This window comes from Canis lupus, chromosome 18 (genome assembly GCF_048164855.1).
Source record: "Canis lupus baileyi chromosome 18, mCanLup2.hap1, whole genome shotgun sequence".
NCBI lineage: Eukaryota > Metazoa > Chordata > Mammalia > Carnivora > Canidae > Canis > Canis lupus.
The window spans coordinates 1,066,023-1,081,078 of record NC_132855.1 but is presented as its reverse complement, the minus strand read 5'-3'; the positions used below and the strand labels follow the sequence as shown (position 1 = coordinate 1,081,078).

General features: G+C 36.6%; 1 protein-coding gene across 1 annotated transcript in view; it reads left to right on the top strand.

Moving 5' to 3' along the window:
* PTPRZ1 (protein tyrosine phosphatase receptor type Z1) overlaps window positions 1-15,056 on the top strand; it is a 159,787-nt gene that overhangs the window by 122,551 nt on the left and 22,180 nt on the right. Inside the window, exons 13-17 of the mRNA XM_072783268.1 lie at window positions 1,158-1,302; window positions 8,600-8,691; window positions 11,399-11,484; window positions 14,247-14,267; window positions 14,440-14,536. Coding sequence (XP_072639369.1) covers window positions 1,158-1,302; window positions 8,600-8,691; window positions 11,399-11,484; window positions 14,247-14,267; window positions 14,440-14,536 — 441 coding nt within the window. The remainder of the gene's footprint in view (window positions 1-1,157; window positions 1,303-8,599; window positions 8,692-11,398; window positions 11,485-14,246; window positions 14,268-14,439; window positions 14,537-15,056) is intronic.

Below are 15,056 nucleotides of genomic sequence, written 5' to 3'. Positions count from 1 at the left end.
CACACCTTTGGATTCTACTCTTTTCTAGCAAATGCATCCATAATTAGAAGAACAAATGTCTAGGGAAATTTGGGTGTCCTTTGTCTACGGATACATTTCTTCAATCAATGGACTAAATTCTTGACCCTTTCTGCTTCATCTTTCAGAAGGAAGCCACCATTTTAAATCTGAAGCGCTCTGCCGTTAGGTATACTTCAGGGCTGTATTTGTGAATTTATTACTCCCAAATTTATTCTGAAACCTTTAAATTAAATCGATTCCCTTTGTCTCATATCAACTAAAGTGAGTTGCTTGGCATAAAAGCACCTCATGTGCCAGGTGTCTAGAAAGCAATATAGACTCTCAGGGGGCACGTCAGTGTGGTTCTTCCAGAACTTCTGCAGGCACACGCTGAGAGCTTTAACTCCGTAGCAGTGTCAGCATATCACAGCAGAGCACTCGTAATGTCCAGTTGCCTTGGTTCGCCACTGCACATGCCTCAAAGTAGAAGGGAAGCATTGTGACCGGCCGCAGATACGCTGAAGTTCTGAAACTCTTTTTAGCAACTTGGAAGGATTGCTCCAGTTGCAATGATTTCAAAAGTACTAGAACGATAGTGTACCCAACTGGTCACAAAAATAGTCATTTGCTGTCACTTTACGAGAAACCTATGTTTAAATTTTTAATAGTTTTCTGGATTGAATGGTTATCTTAATGTACGAAGGGTTATTCCAAGATTCCCTCTTTATGGAATTATTAATTGCTCCTAGCTACTTACTTAATTGCAGGATCAGAAACATTTTATTAAAATCACACTTGGAAAATCAAGATGATATATGGTACAGTAAGTCGCATTGTTTTTCCTGGTCATTTTATTTAAAAACTGGATCGTTTTTCTTATTTTAATACTTCTGTTTTCTTTTTAGCAAACCTTTCAGGGCAGTGTTATGCTCATTTCTTGCCACAGCACCCGTACCTAGGTGCCAGTCTCTGCTCTGATAGCCTGCCTTACTTTTTAAACCTTGTTTTACTTAAACCGGCTTGTAAAGGTAGACATTTTTTTATTTGAAATTGTAAAGGTAAGCAACAGCAATGAAGGTTGCGATTACTCGGTTGAAAAATGTTGTGACTTTTTCTTAAGCTTCAATATCAACTCTCTCAATTTTCTCCAACTACAGAGGCCAGTAATAGTAGCCATGAGTCTCGTATTGGTCTAGCTGAGGGGCTGGAATCCGAGAAGAAGGCAGTTATACCCCTTGTGATCGTGTCAGCCCTGACTTTTATCTGTCTAGTGGTTCTTGTGGGTATTCTCATCTATTGGAGGTAAGTTGAGTGCTTGTTGTAGAAATGTGCTTCATAAAGCTTAGATTTTGCCTGTTTTTTGACCTGAAACTTCTTCAAAGCATATTTATGATTCTTGTTACTTGATAGGTACCATTAATTTATGCATCTACCATTAACTTAACTGTGAATACAGTGATTCTGTAAATCCAGAGACCTAATAAGCAAAGATTTGGTTGTTCTTCATACTTCCATGAAACAACTAAAGTTGAAATGGAGGAACTCTGGCTTCAGTTAATATTGAAGACCGTATTTCGACAGTGTGCTTTCATATTAATCTAATTAACATTCAAACGTTATCGTAGCATTTAAGGTAAATCTAAGCTTCTCCGCTTAAATGCTCCAGCTGTTACAATCTCAAAAGCTATTGTCTAGAAAAACGTAATTTTTGATACAGTAAAAACACAGTTTATTTACAATAGTGGATTTTATACAAGCTGCGCATCAGCAGCATACTAATAACAAAAAGAAGATAACCCGTACACAAAAGTAAAAATCAAGCAAATAAAATATGAATATAATAAGAAAATAAAGATGATGACTATATTAAGATGCATGGGATTTTAAAGTTAATTATAATTTGCTTTGAGGATGAAATATAACTTTGCTGTCATCAATATCCTTTTAAAACTTTTAAAGGACAAAGAAAATTGCACCCATCATAAGCTTCCTGTCCCATAGCAAGCAGAACACACTGCAAATTAGGGGGTTTACTGGGGAAGCCATGTAAGTCAGTCTGACTATTATAACCGTGTCCTGGAAAACAAAACCTTTATGATGATATAAGGAATCATAGCCTGGTGATTTCTTCCTTTGTTTTAAAAGAGACTTTTGTTCAAAGGCTCTGTAATTAATTCCTTTTTGTTTAGCAACATTTTTCTACAAGTTCATATGACCACTCTTGATGTGTTCTTCTAAACTATATTCTCTCAATTTATTCAAAAATATTTACCGTGTTTATGGACTATTTCCTATGTGTATAGTACTATGTTGACTACTGTGGAAAATATAAAAAAATGAATGAATGAATGAACAAGTGAATGAGTCACTATGGCTGAGAAATGTATGCTTATTGAGGATTTCCCATGAAAAATTTATAACAAACTATATAGAAGTGAACACATGACAACTGAACACTAACGGTGGGAGTGGACAGAGAACAAGGGGTCTCGAGAGGCCGGGATGACAGTAAATGTAACAGGTAGGGCTTGCGTGCCACAGGACCCAGGTGGAGGCAAGAGAGCAGCGTTCAGGCAGGGACCCCGCGGGTGGGAGCAACAGGAAGCAGGGGTCCTGAGCGCTCTGACAGTGACGTCTGGAGCACGCGGTTGCATGTAGTTGGACGTCGGTTGACTAGAGCAGAGCGTTTTCATGACCAACTGCTTCCTGTCTGACCACCTTTACAGAAGAGAGTAAACTGCAGAGTACGGAGAACAGATCCTCCTTTTGCTGTGATATAGGAGTCGGGAGGCTATTTTGTCCATAACGTGACGCAAACAAAGCTGCTCTCTTAACTGATGCCTGTAGTTACTGGGGACTCTTTTTTTTTTTTTTTAATAGAAGATTCCATGCTCAGCAGAGTAGCATGAACGCAGTGCACAATCCATAAATGTTTGCTCAAGAAGAATTCATTTTGCTTTTCTCCTTACTCCCCACTGGATTTGTTGGCCAAACTTTTTACCAACTTTGATTTTATGTTGGTTCAGATTACGGGTTTTTATCTCATCTGATTTTTCCCTGCAAAACCAATTTTTGAAGTTATTGGAATTAGAGTTAATTTTTTAAAAGTGAGATGGAAAATACACCCAAATTCTACTTCATAATAAATGGTGTTAGAATAAATTTCCAATAAAAATGTCAGATGGTTTCAGTTATGATGTTGAAATAATTAGAATGAGGATTTTAATCTTTGTTACTTAATATTTCAAGTTTACTTTTTGCAAATTTGAAAGTTTCTTATTTAATATGATTTGGTATTTTATGGAGAATTAAAATCTGTAACGGTTTTTATAGTCTATTAATAATGGGTCATCTCATCTGTATTATGTGAAGAAGAAAGAAATTGCCAGTTGTAAAAATATTAAGTTGACCTTCACCAATAAGATATTCGCCTTTTCCTCACAAATAACACTTTTGGTACCTTGAGTAGAGTGCATTAGCTTAAAATCTGAGCACTCTGACGATTTTATGTATATATTTTATATCTATCATCAAACGTTCTGATAAAATTTGTCACTCTTTTTACTTACCCATTTAAAATTTAACATATCTGTCCTTTTCACATCCATTTGAAATGAATTCACTTCAAAATGTAACTTTTTAGATCAGTAATACACCAGGGGTATTAGTTGGTGAATCACAAAATGACAGTGTTAGTAAATTCTTCACGGTTTTTGTGAGATATTCAAATTCTGATGTAGACCCGTGTGATTTCACTAGCTAGTATGAAAACATTTTAGACCTTTGTGGAAAGAAGTCCTAATAGTGACTCAGTCCTTATGAGATTTTCTGAGCCGATATATTTAAAGGCTATATTTAAAGCCGATATATTTATATTTTTCTAACCTAATTTCCTGGGAGAAAAAATAATTGTAAAGTGGTACAATGAGTCTTTTCTTTTGTCTCTTCACCTAACTCGAGGCAGTCCCCTAGGTTTTGTGTAAAACTTGGGAGAAAGCATGTTGTAGTAGGAAGACAAGAAATTAGAGGTGAGGAAAGCTGGGTCCCTTTCCCGGTTCTGCCTGCCATTTGTTCTGCGGTCTTGGACATGTCACTTATCCACCTATGAGCTGGTTTTCCTCTCTCTACCATTTTGGGGGAAGGTTCACTAGATCATTTCTAAGACTGCAGTCAGACCTTCTTTAGGGTTTCTGTGATGCATGCAGCATAATGAATAAATGTGGTTCTATTTGTGTAAGGATCCAAAAAAAATGGAATAATAATTACACATTTCTAGCTCTTAATTCTAAATACTGTGATGAAAAGGTGTAAATCAAATAATCAGATTAACATTGATTGATAGGACCTATGTCTACAAGTTTAAAACAGTCATCACTTTTTTCATCATGGCTGAGTGATAATTAGCAAGAGACGTAGTTATCAACACTTAGCACATAGACGTGAAGACGTTCGCTGCTTGTACAGAACAGATGGACTATAGATATTGAATCTTGTCATACATTAAATAATATGCCTTGAAATTATTTTCCAGATGTTTTAAGGTAGGATTTACATGAGCCAAATCGTAAGTTTCTAAGTTGCAAAATGACGTCAAGATGGAAGATTTTCAAAAAGTTCTTTTTAAAGAAGACAAAGGGCAAACTTTTGGGAGCTTTTTTTTTACAGTTGGAACCTAAAAAATACCAAAGGTATAATCAACAAAATAGCACTCCATCAAAAGCAGTATGGAAAAGAACTTTATGTAGACAGTTGTTTTAGCTTTGGGGAGTGGGAAGAAAAGCAATATGAGTTCTCTCTTGATCTTAAATTCAAATTTATGAGTCACTAAGGATAGCTACCAACCCAGAATGGAGGCCTCCGGTTACCATGCTGCCTCCGGGAGAGTGTCACTTCCGGGATAGAACTGCACTATCAAGTATACTGAAGCAATATGTTATGATCGTCATCAAGAACTTATCCTACACTATCTTAATTTTAACTTTTCCAACTTACAGAGTTTTTTGGTATGATTTTATAATACCCTTTTGTTGCTTGTTAATACAAGTAACACCATTGGACCATATTTGCTTAAACCAACAAATATTTACATAGCTTACATAGCTAAAAAGAGTAGAGCTGGTATTTGCACAGATGATACAATGAACATTAAACATAGTAAAGCCTAATACCAGTAAGTTTTAATTTACCTTTTTCTGTTCTGTGAGGTCCTGCCTTCTTCCCATTTTCTCAGACCCATCCTCTCTCTATCCACCTATCCATCCATCCATCTTCCTCTAGTTATATATGTTTCACCTCCTTCTCCCAAATGTTTTGAGATTTTAAGTTATCCCATTTGAGGCTCAGGTAGGCAAGAAATCTAGGATGCAGCTGAATTACCTGTGGTTGGTGAGATTTAGTTGCTCCTGGAAATCCATCTAAACATTCGACATTTAACACCTCTTGTACTCTTGGCACTGTATTCAGAGTTGGGTTTACAGAAATCAAAAGACATGGCCCCATCTTTTAAAAAATGTAATGAGGATATAGGCACAAAACAAATATATTGCAAAATCATAACCCTAGCTACCAATTAATAAAGTTTTTTTTAATTCTGTAGAGTTCAGGAAGTGAAGGTCATCCTTGGATTACTTAACCATATTTTTCAAAATAGTCTTTGTCAAGGTGAGGATGAGTGGAAGTTTGTCTTGAGTGCAGTGAAAACAGAGAAATGGGAGTGTTAGAGGCTACTTAGGATTGAGAACCTTTATCACAGAGAAGATACCACCGAGTTGTCTTTAAGGAGGTTAGTATTTCCCTGGCATATTCATGAGTGAGGCATTTTGATCAGGAGAAGCAGAGTTTTTTTTAAAGATTTTATTTATTTGTCTGAGAGAAAGTGTGCGCACAAACAGAGGGAGAAGCTGGCTTCCTCCTGCGCAAGGAGCCCAAAGTGGGACTTGATCCTAGGACCCTGGGGCCATGATCTGACCCAAAGACAGATGCTTGACCAACTGAGCCACCCAGGCGTCCCAGGAGAACCATGTTTTAAAGCAGGGGAAAGAAACCCTGAGTGAAGGCAGGACAAGGCATGTTCAGTGATCTGCAACTTGTATTATTGGAGTATAAACTTCAAGGAGAAAGTGAAAACAAGTGAGGGCCATAGAGGGGTAGCATTTAAGTGCTGAAAGATCTTAGGTACCAGTATCTAACAGTCAAGTACAGAAATAGAACCAATATGGCCAAGTAACAGGAAGATAGATTTTTGGCTTAATACCAAAAAAATATCAACAGTAAGAGGCATAACAGTGGGTACCATTTAGAGGTACTTTCAGTTAGCATGAGAAAGAAATATCTAGTGACTCGAGATGACTCATAAAGCAGTGAGGTCCTTGTCACCAGAGCTAATCTTTATGCGTCAGAAAGATTCTTAACATCTGCTGTGATATTGCACGAGGTCCCCTAAGACATTTTACGACTTGAAGATTCATTGAAACATAAATAGAAACCCTTTTCCTAGCCTTAGTAATCTGCATTTTAGAGGAATCAAAGAGATTTAACTGTGATCCTGAAAGACGTATCAAACCCAGTGTTTTCCTATCAGTGTGTCTGGACATGCTCCATCTGTGGCTGCACAGAGACACCAAACTTCCCCTGGAGTCTCTGCTCCAGCCTGCTTGCAGGGGTGCTCAAATGCAGACTTGCAGCTGGGTAGTTTCTTTCCCGTGAGACCAGTGGCCCTCATCCCTCCCATTCTTCATGGTCGGCTGTACTCTTTTCCGCTTTCCAGGCTGTGAACCTAGCTCACATCCCTTCAACACTTGATTCCACGTGCACTCCTCTTCCTCCTACACTGCCTGTTCTCCCTTAAAGACATTCTCGTGTTCTCTTGGTGATACGTGTCCTCTTATCAAAGGCTTACACGATCACAGCAGAGGGCTAGTCTTTACTATGCACATCCTTACTTTTGGATTTTTTTTTTTTGCCTGTGACATTAAGGTTATAAATAAACTATATAATTGTATACTACTCATAGCAGTCAATTCATTGGGCAAATATTTGGGGCACCTACAACTTGAAGATGTGGGGCACCTGCCACTGTTCTTCGCGCTGAGGACCAACACTGCATTGAGACCAAGCACCTTGCCCTCGTGAGGCTTCCATTCTGATGAGGAAGGACCGGCTAAAACCACACGAGACAAATACATAAGTAAGGAATTTCAGAAAGCGACAAGTGACGCGAAGCTGACATTAGGGAGAGGAATAGTGACTTGGTGGGATGAGCTGATCCTTTTAGCTGACGTGGTCAGGGAAGGACTGTCACAGGAGGTGGCATATTAGCCAGTGCAAATATGCTCGGAAGGAGGCAGGCAACCAAAAGGAAGGTCAAGAGCCAAGGCCCCAAGGTGAGCTGATGGTGCCTCTTGGAAGAAGACACAGAGGACCAGTGTGGACCTGAGGCCAGTAGTAAGGAGGCCAGGAGAGGACACCCCTGATGTAGGTGGGGGACCAGGTCATGGAGGGTCTTACAGCCCTTCTTGAAATAATTGACTCTCATTCGAATTCCACTGGGAAGCCACTGATGAATTTTATGCAGGGAGCTGATTACTGAAGGAATATTACAATTGAGGTGTGTCCTATAAGAACAAATGTTATGTTAAAGCTCATTAGAATAAATATCTTGTAGCTCGACTCTTAAATGGAAAGTGAGATTGGCATTTTTACTCAAACAGATATTTCTATTTAAGCCTAACCACTCATGAATAATATTTCAGATAAATTAAATGACCCACATCAAAGAGTGTCATTAGCAGTTTTAATTATCTAAATTTTTTTAATTAAGTACGGTTTGCATTAGTTTAAAGCAGCAGTTGGTTCTTTGCTCTTCTCAATAGTTTGTGGTGTGCTCTTACCAGATGTTACTCTTATTATCTGAATGAAAATAGATTCAGGTGACATTGTAGGTCATAGTTGTCGTTGATTCCAAATATATTCATTCTCAAAACCCTCATCAACAAGGCTAGCATCTGTTGGAAAGAAAATCACGCCTGTTTTTGGTTATATGCTCATTATTTCCTCACTTCGTTCTGTCCTTACTGCATTATCATACTCACAGTATAAGGCGGTCTTCCTTTTTCATCAGAATATCACGGCACTGTAGAATTTCATTTGTACAAGTCAGAGCTACCTTTTGCTAGCAGCTGAATGTGCTCAGAAAGGTATGCTCACTGGAATACTGAGTGAAAAGAGCTTCGGACGTGGTTTCTTTTCCCCTCCGGTCCAGTCCAAGGTGGCAGGACCCCCTGGTACATAGCAGCAGAGGGAGAGTGACTCGGGCCCTGAGATGTCCTGATCCTGGCAAAATCCTGTTTGGCACCAACCACGACTTCAAATGCCATCTCTGCTTTCAGGGCGTCTGATATCTACTCACCCGTGTGCGTCTGGCACACGTACAATTGAGATGAATTTGGAGGCCGTGAAATTCTTTAATACTTTGTGTTTTGTAAAATAGATGTAGCTTTCCATTCATGCTTTAATTCTGGAAGTTTCTGTCATAGTTTTCAAGCAGCTCCGAAGTGGCCTTATGGCAACTGGTACCTAAATTGCTTTCTTTTCTTTCCAGGAAATGCTTCCAGACTGCACACTTTTATTTAGAGGACAGCACATCCCCTCGAGTAATATCCACACCTCCAACACCTATCTTTCCAATTTCAGGTAATAGCGTAAGGTGTGACCACGAGTAACTGGTAGTTGTTGAATGAAAAGCATAATGCGGGAAGGGTTGTCCTTATTGGAGTACTTTGCAAATGGCTCTGATGTGGATGAGTAAATACTTGAGCTGCCCAAAATGTTTATTACAGCCGTGTATCAGGCGCCAAGGTTTCTATCTTGTTCTTAATAGTTTTGAACATTCTTGGCCATACAGGCGATATGGCTAAGTAACTCATGATAGTCAGCTGTAGTCTGTTAACACAGGCATAGCGATAAAATATAATTGGAGGCTGACCTTCAGTCATTTCCAGTACCTTAATGGAAACCTGAGCAACAAAAGTCAGACCAAACCGATGCAGTAAGGGTGGCTAGGACAAAATAACAAAAATAAGGATAAAGCTTAGTTTCTTTCTGATCCTCTGAATTTATGTGAAAAGAATTTCCTTCGCTACAGTAGGAAAAAAAGAAAACCAACTCTAAAACTAAAAACTAGAAAGTGGTGGGAGTAGAAGAAAAACATGAGTGCACGAAGAATGTGTAATTGCCTGAAATACTTAAAGTCACAATGTCAAACAGCTTGAATACCGACTATTTTTATCAGAACTCACCTGGTTAACAATATTCAGGAATTAACCAGACATCCGCTGACCCTGGAGTTCACAGACACTTATTTGATTAACATTGCATAACATTTCAGAATGAAAAGTGATAACAAAAAAGGAATTGCCTAGAAATATGTGAACCGTGGAAGAAGTCCTGGAGGATAGAGGATAACACAAGGACACAGAGAACCACCAAACCAGGGAAAACAAAAGGAGAAATTCATCAATGTGGTTATGTTACAGAGGCCTCTTTTTCAATTGTCTGATGATACTCTATATGTTATTGTTAGAGGCCCAAGTTCCACAAGATGTTATCTTCTGAAATCTCATGATCTAAAAAATATTTTCAAAAAAACCAACAACCAACAAACAAAGAGAAGCATTTTCTGTGTGATTTTCAGTGGGCATAGGAATTAGAAGTGTTTGGCTCTTTTTCCTCTTTTATCCACTCTGAGCCTTTAGATACCACTTATTTCTGTTTTTCTAGTTTATATTAAAATTCTGTACCTTTCTTTTAGTACAGCACCCTTTCTCATTAACATATTAAGGGTTTTGAGATTGACAGCTCTTGGGTACCTATTGCGTTTTGACTCTTTTCCCTTTCATGGCTCTCCTACAGATGCTCTCAGCATGGGTAAGCAAGCTGACATGCATGGTCTTCCCAAGTCCCATATCACTTATTATTAACAGTAAATAATCCCAAGTCAGGACGCAGTCCAGGAACTCCAGCATCCCCTGCTGTACTTCTCAGAACACGTGTGACCGAGGGCATTTCCTCACGTCACCCGCGCTCCAGATCACCCAGATACCTGCCTTTCCACAGAACATAGGGAATTAAAAGGATATGTTGGTCTCACTTACTTGCAGACCAGTTTTTGAAAGAAATGACCAAAACACATGACTGGAAATAGATAGTAGTCAGTTTGGTTGTGAAAAGAGGTTAGCCGTGCAGGCGGCATCTACGGGCTTGAGGGACCGTTACGGGAAGAGCTAATGACTTAGACGTGACAAGTTATTTCTGTTTTCTTGTCTAATTATAAACGCTCCTTCCAGGCAAGATCCTTCTGTAGATGTGAAGGCAGGATTACACCTTTGTTTAGTGTTTCTCAAGCTTAACTGGCTAATTCAATTTTAGTATTCAGGTACACTCATCTAAAAGAGAGAACAGATGGATTCTACTTTTCAAAAAAATCGACAAATTCTTGGTAACTGAAGCTTAAAAATATTAAATGGCCTAGATGCTGAACATCTGTTGATGTAAATAAGTGTTTCTCGTGAAATGTGTTTGATGTTTCCTTGTCAAAGAAATCACTTGTGAAATTGCATACTGTGAACTAGTGATATGTTTAATCTAAGAAAGTCTTTCTAGAGGGGGGAAAAAAACAGAGCCAGTTAAAATAATTTGGCCCCTTCACAATTAATTAACAGATCCAATGACTTTGTTTACATAGCATATTTTCAAGTTAGAGTTCTTGAAATTTTACATATTAAAAGTCCCAAAGGTTTTTGACATTATCCTTAATGAATAGTCTGCATATCAATGTTTTCTATTATTTATAGAGAAGGAAAAATGTTTTCAAATGTAAACATCTGACTAACTGTAAAACATTAAACTATGTAATTTTATGAAACTAAAATTACGCTTTATATTATGTTTAGTTCGGGGTAGAATTGAAAATATATTATTTCTGCATTTTTTTTACCCAGAAATCACATTCGTGTTAAATGTGTTAATGTAAATACAACTCCTATTCATGTTAAAGAAAATCACCCATAAAAAGATGGAGTCCATTGATAAGACATGAGGCTTTGGTGGCATTCATTATTTAACATCAAAAATTGATTCTTATTTCTTAAAGTATGAAAGGAAAAGCGATTCATGATCAAAGCATGTAAAATGCAAATTATGATTGATAGTAAATTTGGAGAAAATTGATCGTTGCTTGATGTTTCATTGGAAGCTGTGGTTCCCTCAGGAATGTAGAAATAATTAAACTTTGAAGTTGTTTTAGAAGAAGGCACTTTATAAATCTTTATAAATGACAGGCGTATTCCTTTCTGATGAATTATCCTTTGCGAACTAATTTTTTTTTTTTTTTTTTACTTAGATGATGTTGGGGCAATTCCAATAAAGCACTTTCCAAAGCATGTTGCAGACTTACATGCAAGTAGTGGGTTTACTGAAGAATTTGAGGTATGATTTTAATATGCCTATTTTAAATTATATGGAAAATAGTAAATTTAAAAGATTCAGCGGTAGGCTATTTCTTGACCTAAAGACATTGAAACCATTTTCACTTCTAGGAAGAATGTTATTAGTTCTGTAATCATTTATGTGTTAGGAGATGTGTTATGGTTATCATATAATTTAGAAAATTGGTTTCCCATTTTAAAAACCAAGTGGTACTCGTAGAAAAAAACATTGTTAATTTTCTCCCAAGAAGTACAGAATTCCAGTATTATTATTTTAATCTGAATTAGTAACACCGATTCCTTTTAATTTTCTAAATTATATAAATTATACTAAACTACTAAATTTCATGATTTTCAACCAAAGTACATATAAACTCTCAGTTGTAAGTATTACACCAGTGTAAATGCAGAAGCATTTATTATACAAGTTCTAATAAATACTAAACAAGGTAAAGTCCTATCTTCTCCTCAAGAAAATATGCAATTCTAAAAAACATTTGAACTGCACAATCAGTAAAAATGTTTCTAGTAATATCCATAAAATACTCTTAGAAGAGGCAGAGAAATTTGCTGCAAATTTACCATGGCCCCCAAACTATCAGTTAAACAGAGTTTTCAAAATAAGTTGGAGTTAACAATGACAACTGCAAAAAAATAAAGTTGACCAGTATTGAGCACTCCCTAACATGCCGGTCGTTGGACTAAATGCTTCTACATTCAATCTTTACCCAACTCTGGAGGTTATTTGTTTTTATTTCTGTTCATATTACTGACAAAATCAACTTCCACAGAAGTCAGTTAACAACCCCTAAATAGCAGAGCTGAGACACTTACCATGAGCATCAAGTAATGTGTAGAATTATTGAATCATTATACTGCACATCCAAAACTAATATAACACTGCATGTTAATTATAATTCTATTTAAATAATTAATTTTTAAAAATGGCAGGACTGGGATTCAAACCTAGGTCTGTAATTTTTTTTTTAATTTAAATTCTATTTTCTATGCTGGTAAATTGAATTTAAATTTTAAAAAAAGAATTAAAAAATAGAAATAATAAAAATTAAAACATACTTTTCGTTCCAGCAAGCAAGGGATCTTTAGCCTCCCCTCTAATCCCTCTGCTCTAGGGAACATCACATTACTTTTCTGTCTCCCCTCTTAGAATAATCCCTACTCTCCGGAAGTGCTCTATGGACCTCCTTGTTGGAAGCACCTTGAGCTCTGATCCTGAGTAGAGGGTGGCCCACTTTCCCCATTGCACTTTGTGACTCCTGCTCCCCAGGAGTCACATCAGCTAAGATGTATTTAGGGAAGGAAAATGCCATAAATTAGAAAGCTTTAAGAAATCAAAAGAAATAGAAGTGAAATGTGATGTGTTTTTGCTAAATGAAAAATAATAGAAGCCAGTTCATTTAATCTTAAAAGAATTCTAAGTCATTGAAATAGAAAGCAGTACAAGGTAATACTAAGTGGAATAATATAAAGAATTATATATTTAAAACACCAAATTATTTGTTTCTTACCAGAATAGAGGTTAGAGGGGAGGCGGTACTATGTTAGCTCACAGAAACTATCAGACTCCCATCAAACAAAATTGTTATTGAAAGAGGGAGAATATGACGAGGATGGGCCTCGTTTCCCAAATGTTAAAAACCACAAGGAAAAATAGACAATTTATAATAAAAGTTGCCTATAGCATATGCACAAAGGCAGATTTGTAGTTTTTATGATTATAAAATCATTTTCAAGAATGTTAAGCCAGCTCATGATAATTAAATTAATAAAATAACCTCATGTAAAAATGTGTATTCTTAATTCCATTGCTTTTAACTCACAGTCTGATTCAAGAAAATGTTTCATTAACTTAGTAATTAGCTTAATAACTAATAATGCTATGCCTTTTAAGTGGTTCAGATATTAAATTGTGTATAGATCTAGAGTCAGAATGGCTTACTGCAAAAGAGGCCTTAAAAACTTACTGCGGGAGGCTGGGCCATTTGCTGATGAGTCAGATTCGTATTTGGGTTATACACTTTCTCAAAAAGTATAAAGCTTTCATGTTATTATCTTATATTAAATAATTGTAAGTTCCTACCTAATGTACTTAGAAAACATCTCTGAAAAGGATTTTAATTCATTTTAAAGATAATTGGCAGAATAATTTTTTGTACCCATCAAAGTTTAAATTAAAAAGAAATCTGCTAGTTAAATATGTTGAAAGTAATGCTGTCTAAATTTTGTTTCAAAATGATATAGTATATGTGATAAAAAAAAATCTTAGAATTGTTAATGTTCTGATAGCCCTAAATCTGTTACAAACCACCTAATAGGAAGCTGTTTACTCTTTAAAATTACTCTAAACAAATAAAAAAGAATGTGTCACTAATTTAGAGTTTCAAATAGTGCTATAGTGGTCAAATAAAATTATATTTGGATATTAGCAAATCTAATACAAGAAAACGTGTCATCAAATAGATGGTTTTTCTCATCTGCATTTTATATTCGTATTATTATACCACTGTCCCCTTTTAAAAGTTATTTTTTTCCTTGTACATAATTTTAAGGTTCCAAATTGTTGGAAGTTTTGATGTGCATGCAACTGTTTGAAACATTCTGTTTTGTTACTATTTGACAAATGTATTTATTGCATGATCATAGTTTTCCATTGTAAACCTAATATGAACGCTTTTTTTTCTCATTTGTCGTGTGCTGTGGAATTTGATTTCTTTACTTTTTTGGCATTCATTCCCTCATTAGACACTGAAAGAGTTTTACCAGGTAAGGCATTATTTCACTGCATTTTCTTTTAGCCAAGAAATAGTTGTAACATGTAAAAAAAAAAATTTTTTTTTTTGGATAGACTAATTTGTTTTGTCTTTTATGTTATATTTTTAAGGCACTTGGTTTGAAAGGGTATGTGTTAAAATGTCGTACGTAAATTTCTTTACAGGAGGTGCAGAGCTGTACTGTTGATTTAGGCATTACAGCAGACAGCTCCAATCACCCCGACAATAAGCACAAGAACCGGTACATAAATATCGTTGCCTGTAAGTATGTCCTTCCTCGGCCCTGACCTTGCTGTCACTGGCCTTGCTGACCTCGGTGTGGCTGGCTCAGGCCCTGGGTACCGGGGAGTGGGGCTGCTGTTAGGTGGCCCAGAGCATATATTCCTCTAACTTACACATCCTACAATTAACCATAGGTGCCCTTTAAACAAAAGAAGCTCAAATTCAATCCTGGCCTTCCTTCAAGCCCCATGGGCTGTAAATCTGTCATTATTTACATCCCCTGGTCCTATTTTCACTTGAGATCTGTTTACTTCTGGGTGAATTTACTGACCAAATGAGATTTCCTTTAGACTTTATTTTTCCTTCTAACCTTTCGTGTCTTTCTTGCCATTCTTCCTGGGGTCTTATGGCTAGTTGGATTGTTTTTTATTCCTCTTTCCCTTTATTTTCTTAGCTGTTGTCTTTTTTTTTTTTTTCCTCAATGAGCAGCTACCTATCTCTTGTTTAATGCACATTTACCTAATTTTTTCCTATGAAATTACCATCTTTCTTACATCTT